At 44.4% G+C, this 18,232-nt stretch overlaps 1 protein-coding gene across 8 annotated transcripts in view; it reads right to left on the bottom strand.

Annotated features, from left to right (window-relative positions):
• The window catches only part of PPFIA1 (PPFI scaffold protein A1), a 104,697-nt gene that overhangs the window by 46,500 nt on the left and 39,965 nt on the right, over nucleotides 1-18,232 (bottom strand). For 5 of the 8 annotated variants that reach the window (XM_012757576.3, XM_012757579.3, XM_012757582.3 and 2 more), the window contains exons 4-14: nucleotides 18,024-18,188; nucleotides 17,034-17,108; nucleotides 16,561-16,662; nucleotides 16,122-16,343; nucleotides 14,432-14,578; nucleotides 11,610-11,744; nucleotides 10,679-10,753; nucleotides 10,219-10,302; nucleotides 6,410-6,541; nucleotides 4,644-4,706; nucleotides 3,568-3,647 (exon numbers count right to left, since the gene is read on the bottom strand). In XM_012757576.3, coding sequence (XP_012613030.1) covers nucleotides 3,568-3,647; nucleotides 4,644-4,706; nucleotides 6,410-6,541; nucleotides 10,219-10,302; nucleotides 10,679-10,753; nucleotides 11,610-11,744; nucleotides 14,432-14,578; nucleotides 16,122-16,343; nucleotides 16,561-16,662; nucleotides 17,034-17,108; nucleotides 18,024-18,188 — 1,280 coding nt within the window. The remainder of the gene's footprint in view (nucleotides 1-3,567; nucleotides 3,648-4,643; nucleotides 4,707-6,409; nucleotides 6,542-10,218; nucleotides 10,303-10,678; nucleotides 10,754-11,609; nucleotides 11,745-14,431; nucleotides 14,579-16,121; nucleotides 16,344-16,560; nucleotides 16,663-17,033; nucleotides 17,109-18,023; nucleotides 18,189-18,232) is intronic. The other 3 variants (XM_012757581.3, XM_012757584.2, XM_076001721.1) reach the window with 1 other exon arrangement.

The following is an 18,232-nucleotide window of genomic DNA, read 5'->3' as shown; positions in this document are numbered from 1 at the left end:
AACAGGTTTCCCACATAAGAAAATGCCTGCGAGGCAGTAGCTCCGCGCTGGCTGCTCCGGGCTGGTGTCCGGTCTTTCAGCCCCACCAGGCGGAAAGCTCGCTGTCCAGGAAAACCAGCGCAGACTGCCATGGCCGCAGAGATGGGCCAGGTGGAGTCCAGCTCCCTAGAATGTGTAGAGACCTGGGTCCCCTCAGAGCCCTGCTCTGCGTGCAGGTGTCCGGGCGGCATGTCTGCCCTCCTTCCCACAGCTGACATCACATGCCTGGCCCGCAGCCACTCTGCCACTTCCCCACCTGGGCCAAGACCCGTGGCAAGAGACCTGCCCGGCATGCCCTCCCTGATCTTCGACGCCATCTAAAGTGCTGCCATGAGTGCCCGAGAGGCACCCGCGGCAGAAGCCCCTTTCGGCCAGAGCTGGGGCTGCTCTGAATTGGATCTGCCAGCTCACTTGTATCTGAATCAAAAACACAGACTTGTGTGCAATAGATTAGCAGGAAACCAACACCCTTGGCTGAAGAACTGCCTGAAGACACGAGTGCGGGCTCCAGGCAACCGAGCTGGAGGTGCTGGAGTGAGCCACTGCCCAGTCCCCATCAGCAAAGGCCCAGAGAGGAGCCGGGCGGCAGCAGGGGCAAAGGCTGCCACCACGAGCCACAGGCACGTCCCCTGCCACTTCTGTCTGCAATGGACTCATTTTCGCTTACTCTAGGAACTCCTAGTTCTCTGTGAAAGAGGGGTGGCTACCTTCGTTTCCAGAAATCCTTAACAGGCAAAGGTCTTGGGAGACAGAGCCCACTAATCTGAAGACAGTAGTTAAACAGAGGACCCCTCACGAGTCTCCACACGACGTGCCCAGCGTGCCGACTCACCTGCCTCTGGCTCGCACCCGTGCAATGTGTGTGAGAAATGGCTCTGGGGACTTACACGAGACTAGTTATCTGCGTGTCAGATACCAGAGCCCGGAATTGTCCCTTGCCCCCAGCTTGTCTTTTGCTCCCCTTTCCCTCGTAACTAAGGAAACTGCTCCTTCCTTCCCAGCATCATTTCTAGCTTAGCTGCTCTGGGTTGTAACACATTCCAGAACTGCTTCACATACACAGTATCCTGCGTGTACTTTTGGGGGGCTCACGAATCCTCTGAAGCCCGTCAAAGCTTCCTCATCTGGACGCCCTCTCCTGGGCTTACCTTCCTCCAACTGAGCCTAGCCCGCAACCAGCCATTCCCAGCCGTCCCTTTCTTTTCAACCCCTCACTTCTCTTGCTGGATCAGATCACAAAAACAAGATGACTGATGTCACCGTCAGGGCATGTGGAACAAATACATGCGCCAGGGAGCCAGCCCTCACCTCACCCCTCCCCAGGCCCCACGCCACCCCGCACACTCACCTCCTCTCCACCTTCACAGCCTCCTGCTGCGAAATCTCTAGGTCTGCCTCCCTGAAATAAACCCTGTCCTCCTCACCCAGCCTCTCCTGCCTCCGGTCTTTACGCCCACAAGGCCAATTCAGACCCACTGCGACTCCAACGGCCCTCCTGCCTCCTTGGGGCTCTGGAGCAGCAGCTCCTCTCGCTCAGCAGACCTCTGGCTGGCACACACGGCAAGCCTTCTCCACCTCAGAATGCCGCCCTTAACTGTGCCACCCTCCAGTCGTGGCAACAGCTCTCTCCTCCCCTTCCTTGCCAAAGCCCTCCATTCAGGACGGCGACACGCACTGAGTCTGCTTCCTCATCATCTGCTGCTCACACTATTTTTTACGCACATCTTATTGACTCTGTCTCTGCGACACTAATGACACTAGCCTTTCGGCATCGAGGATCTCCGTCTCCAAATCCAGTGACTTTTCTCTTGCCTCATCTTCCTCAACATCTCGTCTGTGAGGATAAAAACTCCCCCTGGGAAGCTCACCCTCCACTGGCTTCAGAGACAGTAAGAGCTCCTGACTCTGACTCTCTATAATTCTGTCTTCACTGTTTTTTTTTTTTTTTGAGACAATGTCTCACTTTGTTGCCCAGGCTAGAGTGAGTGCTGTGTCATCAGCCTAGCTCACAGCAACCTCAGACTCCTGGGCTCAAGCGATCCTCCTGCCTCAGCCTCCCAAGTAGTTGGGACTACAGGCATACCCCATCATGCCTGGCTAAATTTTTCTATATATTAGTTGATCAATTAATTTCTTTCTATTTATAGTAGAGACGGGGTCTCGCTCTTGCTCAGGCTGGTTTCAAACTCCTGACCTCGAGCAGTCTGCCTGCCTCGACCTTCCAGAGTGCTAGGATTACAGGCGTGAGCCACCGCACCCAGCCTTCACTGGGTTTTCATTCTTGCTTTCCAAGAGTAGGTTCAGTGGGGAAGGGCCACAAGATACCCTAGAGCAGGGGCCCTCAAACTTTTTAAATGGGGGGCCAGTTCACAGTCCCTCAGATCGTTGGAGAGTGCACACTATGAGCCCCAGACAAGTCGGCTGCCAAGCAGGAGAGGCAGCGTCGGCAAAAACACCTGGAGGGCCGGATAAATGTGCTAGGCGGCCCGCATGTGGTCTGCGGGCCATAGTTTGAGGACGCCTGCCCTAGACCTTCATATTACCATAAATTTGCAAATGTAGAAATGAGTATATAGGTCCCAAGCTTCTCCTAAATCATGTTCCAAGCAGGGGCCTGTTTCCTGTAGACTAATGTCACCAGCTCATCATTTCAATCATGTTTGCTAAAAGTTAACTCTCACTTGATGACTATCTTCTACAAAGAAACAAAAGAAGAATTTTAATACCTTAATTAGAATGACTACCTATAATGAGTAGGAAAAAACTAAGAATGCTGGCAGTCCATATGGCTAGGCTATTTGCTAGATGTATTACAAGCCAGGTGGTTCACTCCTGCATCAGCCAACTCAAAGTCATATTTCAATAGATTTAAATCAATATATAAATTAAATTTTTTTAAAAAGCCAGATATGGTGGCATGTGCCTGTAGTCCCAGCTACCAGGGAGGCTCAGGCAGGGGGATTGCTTGAGCCCAGGAGTTTGAGGCCAGCCTGAGCAACACAGTGAGACCCCATTTTTAAAAAAATAAAATAAAATCACATGCCATGAACCTTCAGTATCTCTTAAAAAATATCAAAAACTTCAAATAGTGTACTAAATCCATGAACGCCAAAGTGTTTTTCAAACTCCAGCTGTGCAGCTCCTCCCTGAGCAGTCTCCCCTGTGGGTGCAGGCGCCCTCCCTTGAATCCGGCATCTCTCATTTCGGAATCTGTCCTCCTGTCCCTGTATCATCAGGGTCATACTCCACCGGGTACCTAAATTAATGTATCCCAATACTGACTGATCATTTCCCACCTCCCCAACCTCCTCTTGTGTTTCTGAGTTTTGCCAATGCTGTGTCTCCTAGAGACCAAGCTCTAACCCTTGGACTATGCTACTCTTCCTTCTTGCCTGCTACTAAGCTACAGGCTCCTTGAGGTCAGACCGTGAGCTACATCCAGCGATACTGCCCACATGGCCAAGAGCAGGCCCTTGCAGACGCACAACAGGCGCTAAAAACATAGTTCTTAGTTGGTTAACATCATACCCATGATGAAGTGAAGCACCTCTTAGTCTCATCTGGTCTAGTTCGGCCCTCAACGCTTCAATGTTGAGGACAAGCTGATCCTACAAAACAGGAAAAGACTTACATTACAGCTATCTCTTTTGAGTTTTAAAATGATTTGCTTCAAATGTGCTCAGATGTTGAACATAACCATAACAGGTTAAACCAGCAGTTGAAATACCAAACACTTTAATTCTCTTAACAGTACTGTGGTAAACATTAACCCTGAGACTACCAAATTAACTTTGTAAACCTTCATGAAGAAAAACTTGTGTCTTAGTCATAGAAAAGTTTAGAGGAGGGCAAACACCAAACCATTAACAATTATTAATTCTGCAGAGAGAAACAACTCTTTGGGGGCAGAATGGGAACAATATTCACTTTTTACTGTACATCTGTATTTTTAATAGTCTCCTACCAAGCATGCATTCATTCCTGTGTCACCTGCACATCTGACCTCCCCTCTAGGTCTGTGCTGTCCAGTACACTAGCTGCTGGCCACATGTGGCTGCTGAGCCCTTGATGGGCTGGCACAAACTGAGACGTGCTGTGACTGTGAAACACACAGCGGATTTCACAGACTTAATGGTAAAAAAAGAGTGTAAAGTAGCTCATTATTATTTTCTATTAACACATTATGAAATGATACCATTTTGGATATATTAGGTTAAATAAAATTAATTGTACCTATTATTACTTTTTATAATGTGGCTACTAGAAAATTGAAAATCATATATTTAGTTCACATTGTATTTCTCTTGGACAGCACTGTTACGGATGAAAGGCTTACACTAATATTTTAGTTTCAAATAAGCCCAGAAAGGACACAGAATTCTGAACCATACACATCACCAGACTCAAAATACATCTAAAATACAAAGACATTCAGTGTAGAAAGCTAGGAGTACTATGAATCTTATGGCAGTGGACTACGAGAGCCATACAGAAAGTTTTTCTCAACTTCTGCCAAGTGTCTGTAGTAACTATAATTATAATAATCTCAGTTCGATTCAGCTCTGAACCGTTTCTAAATGAATTAGAGAAGATTTTTTAAGTACCTTATCATGTTGCGTTTCTTCTAATTGCTTTTTTGCATTTTCAACTTCTCGTAATAGAGAATTCTGAAAAAGACAGACAGTCCTTTAGGTTTTTTTTTTAAATGTTGCAATACACAGCCTGGCTACACTCACTTAAAACACAAAGTGCCACAGCAAGGGAGTGGATCAGAGGAGCGCACTAATGAGCCATGTCATGGAGTCAACTCTGATAGTGAGGCTAGGAGCACTTCTAATTGTTTCTCTTATTAATATAAAACTTACTCCTTCACTGACCCTATTTTCTAAATGTAGGTATGTCAGGTTCATGGTGCAAATTTATTTTAATCAGTTAAACTGGTTTATACTAACTCCTAGGCTTTACAATTCACTGGTCACTTGGGAAACCTAAAATTAAGTTTCAAATGTATAATTAAAATCAAAGATAAAAATATTCCTACCTTAAGGTTGATCCACTGACCAAGGAGTTAACTGAGCTCTATGTGTTCTCTCACTCCACAGTCAGTTTTTTTGTTTTGTTTTTTTTTGTTTTTGAGACAGAGTCTTGCTTTGTTGCCCAGGCTAGAGTGAGTGCCGTGGTGTCAGCCTCGCTCACAGCAACCTCAAACTCCTGGTTCAAGCCATCCTCCTGCCTCAGCCTCCCGAGTAGCTGGGACTACAGGCATGCGCCACCATGCCCGGCTAATTTTTTGTATATGTATTAGTTGGCCAATTAATTTCTTTCTAGTTATAGTAGAGACGGGGTCTTGCTCTTGCTCAGGCTGGTTTTGAACTCCTGACCTCGAGCAATCCGCCCGCCTCGGCCTCCCAGAGTGCTAGGATTACAGGCGTGAGCCACCGCGCCTGGCCCACAGTCAGTTTTGTGTAACATAATGTATCATATAATGAGTAGTAATCATTAGTCTCTCTCAAACGAACACCACCTCAACCCTAAGAGCCAATTTCAAGGAAGTTTCTGAGCCTTCTCTCTAGGGACACTGGTGCAGTTAGGACAGGCTGTATCCCTGTATCAAATGTGAATCCAACTGCCACCTATTAGAACTTCTCTGACACAGGTTCTAGGATATCCCTGCACTCTGGTGACAGGTAATGCACCTCTGTGATAAGAGTAGTAAGTCAGACTGGGCTTAGACGTTTTCCAAAGCAAACCAGAAAGAAGGATGGTGGGGGTTGAAATGAGAGAATGTTTGGTTTCAGCTGATCAAATCTTTCTATTATACCACATTCTTTAGTGTTTTGCTTATAAATGAGACAGAAATTAACTTCCAAAGCAAGAGTAATAAAGGGGAGAGGGGTGAGCCAAAGGAAAAAAAAAAAAGATTCTAGTGTAGGGGTTGACCAACTAGGACCTGCCAGCCTAATCCAGCCCACTGCCTATTTCTGTAAATAAAATTTTATTGTAATAGTCACACCCATTCACTCACCTGTCATATATGCTTACATTTGTGCTAATTATTGATTAGCACACAATTATTTAATAGTCATAATTACTAAAAGTCTAAAATAATATCTGGTCCTTTATAGATACCATTTACCTCCTCCTGCCCTAGAGAACGATACACAATTTTCCACACGTGCGAATGAGGCAAAACACAGCAAACAGGAAGTTAATTCAAGGACTGCGTAATGGTCTGTACTTGTTCCAGTCTAAAGAATAATTCCCATTTTGTTCATGATTGCTAACAATGTCCTGTGTCATTCCTCAGGAGAAGAGGAACGATCTCTCTGTGAAGGGGGTGCCTGCAGGGTGACCAGGCTCTCTGCCGTACCTTGTCTTCCAAAGCAGCCATCCTCTCCTTCAAGTGGAGCTGAAGCCGCTCGTTAGACTCTGAGAGAAGCTTGTCGACAGTGTCTGATAAACGTTTATTATGTTCTTCATTCATTTTTTCTCTCTGCCTTGCCTAAAACAGGAGAATCAGAGACTTAGAAACTTCAATGAAACGTTTGATCATTCTTGTAGAAGCACAAGGGTCAAGGGGTGGGCCAAGGAGACCCGTGGGCACCGTCACCCTTAGATACCCGTCCCCTGCCCCCTCAGTGGCCTTCCGTGCCATGCTGCAGGGAGACACCACCAAAGTCTTAGACAGATCGGTAACTAAAAGGTCAGATTGCTTCTGGTGAACAAAGTACTCCTGGGGCCTTGGGAATGTCACCAGCCACTAACTGTCAGATGGACTCAGGGAGATTTATACCCAGGAACCAGCTTGTTAATGTACTAGTAGAGGAATTTTCCCTTGTGCAAATAAAACCTTGGGTCTGGATTCATGGGGAAAAATTAAATTTGTTAGGTTATTAAGTATGAAATGTTCGATTTCCTTAATCACTAAGTTTGACAGTTGATATCTCTGACATTTCACTTTGACACTTCTTGTTTTATTTTTATTGTGAAGGTACATCCCCAGTCTTTCAAACACATGGTTTGCCTTATGATTGTCCAATTTTTTTTAGAGCCATTTTTGTGAAACTATGGATATAAGTAAAAAATGAGTGTAGTCTCTGAATATGAGCTCTGTCGTGGAATCAAGGCAGTGCAGATAGCTCGAAATATCAACAAAGTGTTTGGAAAGGATGTAGTTAATGAACACACGGTATATATTCATGGTTTAAGAAGTTCCGTTCTGGTGATTTTAATCTTGAAAATGAGCCATGTAAGCCTCCTGAGAACAGGTGGATAATGATGAGCTGAAAGCTGTAGTGGAAGTGAATCCATCTCAACCTACGTTTGAATTAGCAGCAAGATTTGACATTACTATTCCAACAATATTGGACCATTTGAAACAAATCAGCAAGGTAAAGTAGCTGGATAGATGGGTATCACATGAATTTAAAAAGCATCAGAAGAGAAACTGTCTTGAAGCTTGCCTTTCTTTGCTGCCACAACATAAAGGCAAACCAGTTCTACGCTGTATTGTGACGAAAAACAGATTCTTTTTGACAATCACCAGCATTGGGCACAATGGTTGGATGAAGATAAAGTGCTGAAACGCAGTCCAAAACTGAATGTTCATCAAAAAGCTAATGGTGTCTATCTGGTGGTCCAGCTCTGGTATTATCCACCACAGCTTATTAAACCTGGTCAATCGACTACGGCAGATGTCTACTGTAAGCAACTGGACAAAACGATGAGGATGCTTGCGATTAAACAGCTGAGACTGGTCAACAGAGACAGGCCAATCCTCTTGCAAGACAACACTTGACCACATGTCGCACAAACAACATTGCTCAAACTACAGAAGCTGGACTTGGAAACTCTGTCATCCACCATATTCACCAGACCTTGCACCAACTGACTACCACTTCTTCCAGGCTTTAGACCACTTCTTGCAAGGAAAAATATTAAATTCTTCTGTGGGAAATGCCTTTCTCAATTTCACTGCCACGTGCTCTGCGGGTTTCTTCACTGCTGGCATATACAAAAGCTACTGTTAAGATGGCAAAACTGTGTTGACAGCTGAGGCACATACTCTGATTAATTGTACTGCTTCTTGTTTGAGATATAAACTTTTGATTCGAAATCGGACATTTCATATTTAGTGACCTAATACAAAGCAAAAGGTAAAAAAAAATCTGTTTTGTGACATGGTCTCACTTTGTCACCTGGGCTAGAGTGCAGAGGTATCATAATAGCTCACTGCAACCTCAAATTCTTGGGCTCAAGTGATCCTCCAGCCCCCCAAGTAGCTGAGACTATAGACATGTGCCATGATGCCCGGCTAATCTTTCTATTTTTCTGTTGAGACAGGGTCTTGCCCTTGCTCAGGCTGGTTTCAAACTCCTGGCCTCAAGCAATCCTTCCACCTTGGCCTCCCAGAGTGCTAGGATTACAGGTGGAGCCACCACACCCAGCCAAAACATTTGCTTTTAAAAAAAAAATCAGTCAATTTAAGAAGACTCTCACATATTTTTCTTTATATACCTACACTGCTTGAATTTCTTATAATGGAAATTTATATTCAAAAATTATAAACAATTAACAAGTAATTTTCAAAATGTGATAACAAATTGACAAGTCTGTTTTGTAAAACCATAGTCAATTGAAAAGCTTTGCCTCCACCCCATATCCTGAATGAATACAAACGACAGGTAGAAGGGAACAGGAAGCATTAGCAGATTAGCAGGCAGCACCATCCAGGTGGCACCTTTGTGCACTCTTTATCCTAGCGGCTCTGCAGTGCTCAGGAGGCCCCTCCCAGGCAGAGGGTGGCGGGCACAGGGGCTACATTGTGCACTCAGTCACGCTGCCCAGGTAGCGGGGCTGGATCCACAAGGACTCACCATGAGCCTCAGCAGTGTGTCCAGCCCCTGTGCCTTCAGTTTCCTCACTGGTAAGACGTGGGCAGCAGCCTCTTCCCTCTCTCATAAGGTCATTGTAAGGATTAAATATGAAGCACTCAGAATATACCTGAGCAACTAACATTTAAAAAGGGTCCAAAACCTCCTGCAAGATACAGAGTATCTAATAATCCTTCTTTAGAAAATTATGCTTATTCTGTCAGCATTTATGTATTTTAAATGCAAATTAGCTTAAAGTTTACTTTTAAATGTCTTAGTTATAAACACCCCTATCATAACACTTGTCCTTCATAACTCCATAAACCAGCTGTAACAGTCATGAAGTATGTAAATGTAATTCTCTGCTACAGGGTGACAGTGTGTGTCTGCATCATGGGGTGTCTCTGCATATGGGGAGGGGGAGGGGGATTGCTTAATATGCAACCCACCCTGGGAGTCAGAATCTTCCTGGAAGCCCGTTTGATTCTCCACAGTGTGTGGCCAAGAATACAGGTTTCTGCTGAAAACAGTATCTAATGGCCTTAGTGTCATAAAGCTGGCTGACCCAGGGGTACGAGAGTTCTACAATTAGATGCTCCAATGCTTCCTCCATCCACCCACTTGTTAAAGAGAAAGCCACCCCAAAATACCAGGCAATACCAAAATACTGACATCTGCCCAACTCTTCCAGGGAAAACTCTCCTAGAGTTCAACTGACAGGGCCACCAAATGCCATGCTCTCTTAATGTTCTTTTTATTGCGGCTCAACTACGGGGTTCCTTGTGGTCAGCAATAATCACTGTTTGGATTATTTTATTTTTGGATAGAAGTCAGGGCACTGCCCTGGATTAGCAAGCAGACTAGTCATCTAGGACAATGGGCTTTCCTCTGCGTTTCAAGGGGGATTCCCCAGTCAAGCAAAACAGGTTTGTTCTAGCAGGAACCATGAGGTCCCACTTGTACCTAGGGCAGTCCCCCTGACAGGCTATTACATGAACAAGAAACCTTTCTGGACACGGAGATCCCATCTGCTCCCTACAGTACTGCTATGATCACAGATTTCTTGTGCTGCCACCAACACTGACAAAAAGCTGCCAATATGTGAGATGTACGTATCAGTGGACAACTTACAGATGAAGCCACAAAGTAAGTGCACAGGACAAGAACCGAGCTGTGGGGCCAGTGTCTCAGCTGGCATGGAGGCAGCAGAGGACCAAGAAGTGGAAGACAGACCCCGACCTCCCCTGAGCCACGCCCTCAGAGCACCCAGGCTGGGCGCTCCCAGCCCTTCCGGCCGAATACACACCCGCTGCAGTTCTTGATTCTTTTCCTCTAATTGCGCTTCCATCTGTCGTAACCTTTCTTCAATGTTGCCGTGTCTCTCTTCAGCCTGTCAGCAAAAAAGAAAAGAAAAAAAAAAAACCTGTAAGCTGACCTGGTACTCACACTTCACTGACGACATGCTGTATACTACTGCAGCAGCAACAAGCACAACATGCTCTGCGTGGACTGTTTCCAATCACAGCACATGGAAAGCATTTGCTACCATCTATCAACACATCCTACGTGGCTTCGCGTGCTCAGCCCTCTCGAGTTGGTGCTTCTGCAGCATGGCTGGTGCTGGCCACTGACTCAGTGCTGTTCCCCCACCCCCACGCCCGGTCTCTGCGGATTCGTGACTTTCCCATCCTCAGATTGCTTCTGGTTAGTCAGCATGGAAAGCAGAAAGCAGCAAGCACAAGTAAGGAGCAATGTACAAATTCTACCTTCCTAAGCTTGGAAGTAAGTTCGAACAGTTTAGCTTCCTTAGCAGCAGAGCTCCCAGAAGACAAAAGGTCAGACTACAAAGCCGACAAGGGACAAGAAAGATAACAGGGGAGAAAAGAAACCGAGACTTTAATAGCAGATCAAGGAGAGGGAGGAAAGGTTCTGTTACAGCTGCTGGCAACAAACTTGCTCGAAGGAACAGGTCTGTGGGCCCCAGATACCACCTGACTGGCCCAACACTCCCCTTCACCAGCCAGACGCGGGTCGTGGTCCAGCACCTTCTCACTGTCCCTCCCCAGAGGCTCAGAGCGAGGCCTGCCCTGTGCCGGGGATGCTGCCAGTTTGGTCCCAGAGCCTCCCCTGTGGGTCACCACATCCCAGTACCTGTCACACCATCTGACACGGCCTCTACCTGCTTTCTTCCCACCTGCATGGTGAGAACCTGAGAGGGCAGGGAATGTGTCTTAAACACGCATACCCAGTGGTGGAACAAATCAATCAATATTACTTAAAAACATATTTTTAAGTCATTTTCAAAACAAAACTACTTAATCAGTTTATTACTTATTTATTTTAATTATCATTTCCTATTTGAGAAAAACTACCCTTCTTTTTACATGGAGCTTCTAGCCTATGCTTTCAGATGGTGACTAAAATGACTCTAGGAAGCAGTAACTCCTAGGTCACGCGGACGGTGGACAAACAGCATACACCTGACAAAACTGCAGGAGATATAGGGGAACAAAAAGGGCCATGTCGCACGCTGAAAAAGCATCCCAGTCTCAGAGAAAACAGCGCTAAAAACAAATCAACAAATGCGAGCTGCTCCCCGGGTTCAGGTACGCTGAGCAACAGTGGTGAGGCCCGGGAACAAATCACAGCACAATCACAGCCCTGCCATCTGATCCAGAACCAAGCCCAGGACACCACCTTGGACAGGGCGGCCACCCTCTGGGCCAGCTCGGCCTCCACCTCGGGGAGCGTCTCGGCTTTCCTCAGAGTCTGCTGCAGCTTCTGCTCCGCCAGCTCCAGGCGCTCTTGCAGCTGGCGGTTCTTATCTTCAGTCTATGGAATGAGAGCAAAGATCAAAATGCAGCAGATCCAGCCATGACTGTTTCTCACAGACTGACACAGACTGAACGCAGACACGGACTAAGTTCAATGGAGGCATCACTACAGTTCTGGTAGCTGCTTCCAGGTGAGGCTTTTCTTGCTGCCAGGAGTCCTTGCCCACCTTCTAGAGCTTGATTCCAATGAGCAAAACATCTCTTGCCAAAGTATCTGCTTTTCCTAAATATCTTCAAAGAAGCTTTAACAAAAAAAATCAAACAAAGGTTCCTATGCACTAAGAAAAACTAGTTTTCTGTAGAAGCTTGCTCATTTTTATTTTCTTCCTTTAAGAGACAGAATCTTGCTCTGTTGCCCAGGCTGGAGTGCAGTGGCAGGATCACAGCTCACTGCAACCTGGAACTCTTGGGCCTGAGCGATCCTCTGCCTCTGTCTCCCAAGCAGCTGGGACTAAGGGTGCCCAACACCACGCCCAGCTAATTTTTAAATTTTTCATAGAGACAGTTTCTCACTCTGTTGCCCAGGCTAGAGTGAGTGCCGTGGCATCAGCCTAGCTCACAGCAACCTCAAACTCCTGGGCTCAAGTGATCCTCCTGCCTCAGCCTCCCGAGTAGCTAGGACTACAGGCATGCGCTACCATGCCCGGCTAATTTTTTCTATATATATTAGTTGGTCAATTAATTTCTTTCTATTTTTAGTAGAGAGGGGGTCTCGCTCTTGCTCAGGCTGGTTTTGAACTCCTGACCTCGAGCGATCCACCCGCCTCAGCCTCCCAAAGTGCTAGGATAACAGGCGTGAGCCACCGCACCCGGCCTGTCAAGTTATTTTTTAAGTGTATAATTATTCTTTTAAAAAAACCTTCTTACTCTAAAACTTAACAGAAGATTATAAAGCTGGGTTTAACAGTGTGCACCTGTAGTTGCAGCTACTTGGAGGCTGAAGCAAGGATCTCTTGAGCCCGGGAGTTTGAGGTCAGCCTGGGCAAAAGAGTAAGACCCTATCACTTAAAATGATAATTTAAAGAAAGACTAAAAAAAAAAAAAATCCAGGGCTGAGCGTGGTGGCTCACACCTCTAATCCCAGTACTCTGGGAGGCTGGGAAGGATCACTTAAGGAGTTCGAGACCAATCTGGGCAACGTATCGAGACCAAATATCTGCAAAAATTAAAAAAAAAAAAATCAGTCGGGTTTGGTGATACATGTCCATGCCCCAGCTACTTGGGAGGCTGAGGCAGGCAGATCCCCTGAGCCCAGGAGTTGAGGCTGCAGTGAGGTATGATCAGGCCACTGTGACCCTGTCTCTTGTTAAAAAAGAAAATCTGAAAACTATCTGTAAGTCCAGGTTCCTGAGAGGTTACCATTTGTTATAGGCAGCTTTCCTCTTTTTCTGTGTGCATTTATCTCCATATATGCAGATAACACAATATGCTTTAAGACTCTCAAAAAATATGGCCAGGCACAGTGGCGCTCACACCTGTAATCCTACAGGTGGGATCACTTGAGTTCAGGAGTTTGAGACCAGCGTGAACAAGCGTGAGACCCGTCTCTACTAAAAATAGAAAAAATAAGCCAGGCGTGAGGGTGCAGTATCTGAAGTCCCAGCCATATTGGAGGCTGAGGCACAAGGATCGCTTGAGCCCAGGAGTTTGAGGCTAGTGAGCTATGAGGAGGCCACTGCACTCTAGCCAGAGTGACTATCTCAAAAGTCAGTGAGACAGTGAGGCTGTCTCAAAAAAAAAAAAAACACCTCAGAAAATATACCACACTGTACATACTATTAATATTTTATAATCTGCATTTCATGAATTATACACAAAAGTGTAACAAATATACTTCATGAAATAACAAACACTTTATTTTCAAGAAGCCTGATTTAGGTTTTTCTTGCTAACTTCTTTTTGAGACAGAGTCTCACTCTGTTGCCCGGGCTAGAGTGCCGTGGCATCAGCCTAGCTCACAGCAACTTCAAACTCCTGGGCTCAAGCAATCCTCCTGCCTCAGCTTCTCGAGTAGCTGGGACTACAGGCATGCGCCACCATGCCTGGCTAATTTATATATATATATATATATATATATATATATATATACACACACACACATATATATATATATATATATATATATATTTTTTTTTTAGTTGGCCAATTAATGTCTTTCTATTTTTAGTAGAGACGAGGTCTCACTCTTGCTCAGGCTGGTTTCAAACTCCTGACCTTGAGCAATCCACCTGCCTTGGCCTCCCACAGTGCTGGGATTACAGGTGTGAGCCACCGCGCCTGGCCTCGCTAACTCTTGATTATCCCAGACTACAGAGAAACAGGACTGAGTATGTTTACCAAACCACAGGAGGTACAAATTCTTATCACAGACTTCATTTCTGACTTTGCCACTGATGGTATCATTCCCAGCTACTAGCAAGTAGCCCACGCCTTAAAGTTCTTTGCCACTCTCTGCTCCTTTGGTAAAAATGCTAACAAGCAACAGACTAACTTTTAATTAAAACAAAAGAAAGAACCAATGAGTGTAGCTCCACAAAATGGTTAAATCAAATCCTATTAATAAATAATCAAAACTTGTAAGTTGTAATAACCCACACTTCTTGAACATAATATTCTAAGGTTACAGACATTTTCTTTGACTTAATAATTAATGAAAGCCAGACAAAGGCACATAAAACCCATTACCTGTCGATGAATAGAGTCTTTATTTGCAATTTCATTTTCAAGTCTGTCGTTGAGGTCATGCACAGATGTGGCTTCACGCTGTGCGGCGAGGTAGCGTTTTTCAAGAGTGGTGATTCTCTCTTCCATGTCTTCCTTCTGGGCCATGGCCTAAGATAGGTATTTCAGAGGAGGAAAAAAGGTAGGTAATTATTACATAACACATTATTATACTTCAGAGAGAAAAAACTGGAATAAATCTTAAATTTCAAATCAAATATAAAATCAGTGTCCTCAAAATTAAATTGATACAGATGTTAATTTTCTAAAATCTGAATGAAAATGTACCTAACTCCTCAAATGTCATAAATATTCACCTATAAAATCAACAAAGACTTGTCTGCCTTAATACTAAGCCACTCAGTTTACCAAGCTTATCCTTCTCTACACAGTAATACAAAAGAGTATATAGAACAAAATATCCCAATATTGCAAGGACTCAAGGAGGTGAAGGTATCTGCAATGAAGATGCAGCCTAGGTCTGCCTTGTGCTATATAAATGGTCTCACGCAGGACAGGGATAAAGTAGTAAGACAGGACACTCATTTTCTAGGGAAAAGGTTGGATGAAATCTCATACAATCACAACATACAAGCATATTAACAAATGGAAACAGAAATCAAAGTTTAATTTAACTGGATGGAACCACCTAATGTCTGCAGCAAAATTAAAGTTAATCCCACACGTATGAACCCCTAGAGAGTAGGACCATAATGTTTTGCTTGTAGAGTACTTCACCACCACCCTGCAATTCACTGATTTTTAGGTCCTTCATTGTTTACCAAGGGACTAAAAAGAATTTCAAAATTCTCTGTATTGATCTCTGCCACATAATCTTCTGCTACAGCCAAATAATATAACTTAATAGGTTACATAATATATGCAAATATCCTTCTTTGTTCTGAATTCTTATATAAAATTCTCACATTAGGCTACCAAACTGAAAGCCAGCCTGTTCTATGATATGAAACAGTCCAGAGGATGCAAAGGACAAGAGCGTGACTGACAGGAGGAGCACCAGAGAAAGCATGCAGCCCTCATTTCTTTCATGACCGAATATTAATAGTTTCTCATAGACAGTTATAAAGGCAGACATGTTTGTCAGAAATGAATGTGTTTCACCATATTTTCACATCATGATCCCGACTACTGACATTCACCACTACACAGTCTGTGAAGGAGAAGTCAGGAAAGTAGAAGGGCACCAAGGACACCCCGGCACAGGGCCATGCTCACGGCACAGCCACTACCAGCACCTGCCAGGGTAAGTGTGTGTCAGAGGAAATCTGAACATGACGAACAAACCAGACAGCCTAGAAGCCGTGCAGACGAAGACTGCACACGAGGGCAGTAACTAACCCCGCCGCACATGGCGGTGCCCGCTCTCCAGCCACAGCGAGGCAGCGGGGCTATTCTCCTCTACCTTTAAAGGGACAGGGGACTTCACCACAAAAACGGGGAGGCAGCCTGTCACAGTCTCCCAGCAATCTCTTTTTGATATCACTTATACAATAATCCAAAGCTTGACAGTAACTGGGAGAGGAAGGGACCAAAGGAGCCCCCCACACACACACACAGAGAAAAAAAATCAATTAACCAAAACACCCCAAATATTTCATTTAATGACAATACTGCAGTCTCTATTATCACTTACTTCACGGACATCTCGTTGCAATTTTGTGTTCATTTCTTCAGATTTGATGAGATCTTTTCTAGCAGTGTCAAGATCCTCTTCCAGCTCTGCCACGTGACTGGACAGAGCAGCCAGGCGCTCCTTCATCTGGCTCTGCTCCCTTGACTGCTTGCTTATGGTTTCCTGCAGCTCAATTACCTTAGCAAGGTCTTCCTCATGGCTCAAAGACCCATCAGAAGATCTCTGCTGGAGGAAAAATATCCTTAGTCTTGTTTGGTTAGCTATAAAATACCTCCAGAAAACAGGTAAAATCAAAACTGACTTATACAGTCTGTTGGATTACACAACTTTCATGATCAGTCGAGCTTAAGCCAGTGCTTTAGCGGCAGCTTTCCAAAACAGCTGACACACTTGTCGCGGACAAATGAAATTGGAATACAGAGAAAGCCTGAAGACTTGCCTTTCCGTTCGTACTCGGCGTGCTCTCTTGTTCATGGTTTATGTCAACCACTCCATCTGTTAGTGTTTTCTTCTGATTATTCTGTTCTTTAAGAATCATTAGCTAAAACCAAAAAATTAAATATGAAAGTAAAACACTTTACATAAGCAACATAAGACAGCAAAATTCCTATTGGAAAAACACTACTATAAACTGCTAAAACACAGTATAAAAGTATAAAGCATGTGGCAATGTTATCCAACCAATATATAGCCCGATCATTAAAAATGGAATTTATGATCTGCTGTACAAATGGGTATTTAAGAAATCAAAGTTTAGTTTACTAGTACTTAAAATGACCTGGATAGGTTGATCCTCAGTCAAAAAGATAAATATCATCTGATATCCACTACTACAGTCCTTATACTTTTTGTTAAATTTAGGGATAAAAATAAAAATCTCTCAATTCACATCACATGGTATCTCAAGCTTACCTCTTTGTGTGTGGCACCTAATTCTTCTTCTAACAAACTACATCTTTCAAGTGCTACTCGTAACCGTTCTCTCACCTGAAAATAAAAGGGGTTGAGTTTGCATGCGTTTGTTTGTTTGTTTATTTATTTATTTTCCTCTTTTTTGTCTTTTTGGAGACAGGGTCTCCCTCTGTCACCCAAGCTAGAGTGCAATGTTCATCATAACTCACTGCGACCTCAGACTCCTGGGCTCAAGCGATCCTCCCACCTTGGCCTCCCAAGCAGCTGTTGCTACAGGCACATGCCACCACACCCAGCTTAATTTTTTTCTTAATGTATAGTTATCCTAATATTAATGGACTAAAACATAATAGAATATCATTACTTTCTGTTACTTTTTTCTTTTGTCGAGACAAAGTCTTTCTGTTGCCCTAGATAGAGTGTAGTGGTCTCATCATAGCTCACTGCAACCTCAAACTTCTCTGCTCAAGCAATCCTCCTGCCTCAGCCTCCAGAGTAGCTGGAACTATAGGCAGACACCATGCTGCCTGGCAAATTTTTCTATTTTTAGTAGTGACAGAGTCATGTTCTTGCTCAGTCTGGTCTTGAACTCCTGAACTCAGGCAATCCTCCCTCCTCGGCTTCCTAGAGTGCTAGGATTACAGGTGTGAGCCAATATACCTTGCCTGAATACCATTACTTTCTTTCATTGATCTTATTGTCAAGAAAACATCCTTTGTTAAAACATCCTTTAAATTTTAAGTTTGAGAAAAGCTTCCCCCCAAATAAATTAGATTAACCAATTCTTAGCAATTCAATATACAGAATTAATCTTAAGATATTTATGACAATTAGTTCTTTTCAATGATATAGAACCCTTTCATCTTAGAGAGAAAATCTGTCTGCAAGAATTCAAGAAGCTCCAAAAATAAGCATTCCTCTAACACACGTGAAGCCTGCCCAACACCCAGAATGCGCACAAACCAAGACTTGCTACGTGTCTGATGGCACCTTTTCATCCAGAGCTTTGTGGTGTTCAAATAATGACTTCAGTGCTTTAAGCACTTCCACTTCGCTGGACACGCCTGCTGGGGACTGAGCTTGTCTCTTTACCACGGTCATCCTGAGGGACCGCTCGTGCCTAGAGACGAGGCATTCCAAGTGCTCCAACAGCAACTAAAACAAAAGGCCAAAGAAAGACATGTTTAAAAAGCACTTGT

The sequence above is a fragment of the Microcebus murinus genome, chromosome 4 (assembly GCF_040939455.1).
Source record: "Microcebus murinus isolate Inina chromosome 4, M.murinus_Inina_mat1.0, whole genome shotgun sequence".
Classification (NCBI taxonomy): domain Eukaryota; kingdom Metazoa; phylum Chordata; class Mammalia; order Primates; family Cheirogaleidae; genus Microcebus; species Microcebus murinus.
The sequence above is the reverse complement of the archived record's forward strand: the minus strand, read 5'-3'. Positions and strand labels throughout refer to the sequence as shown.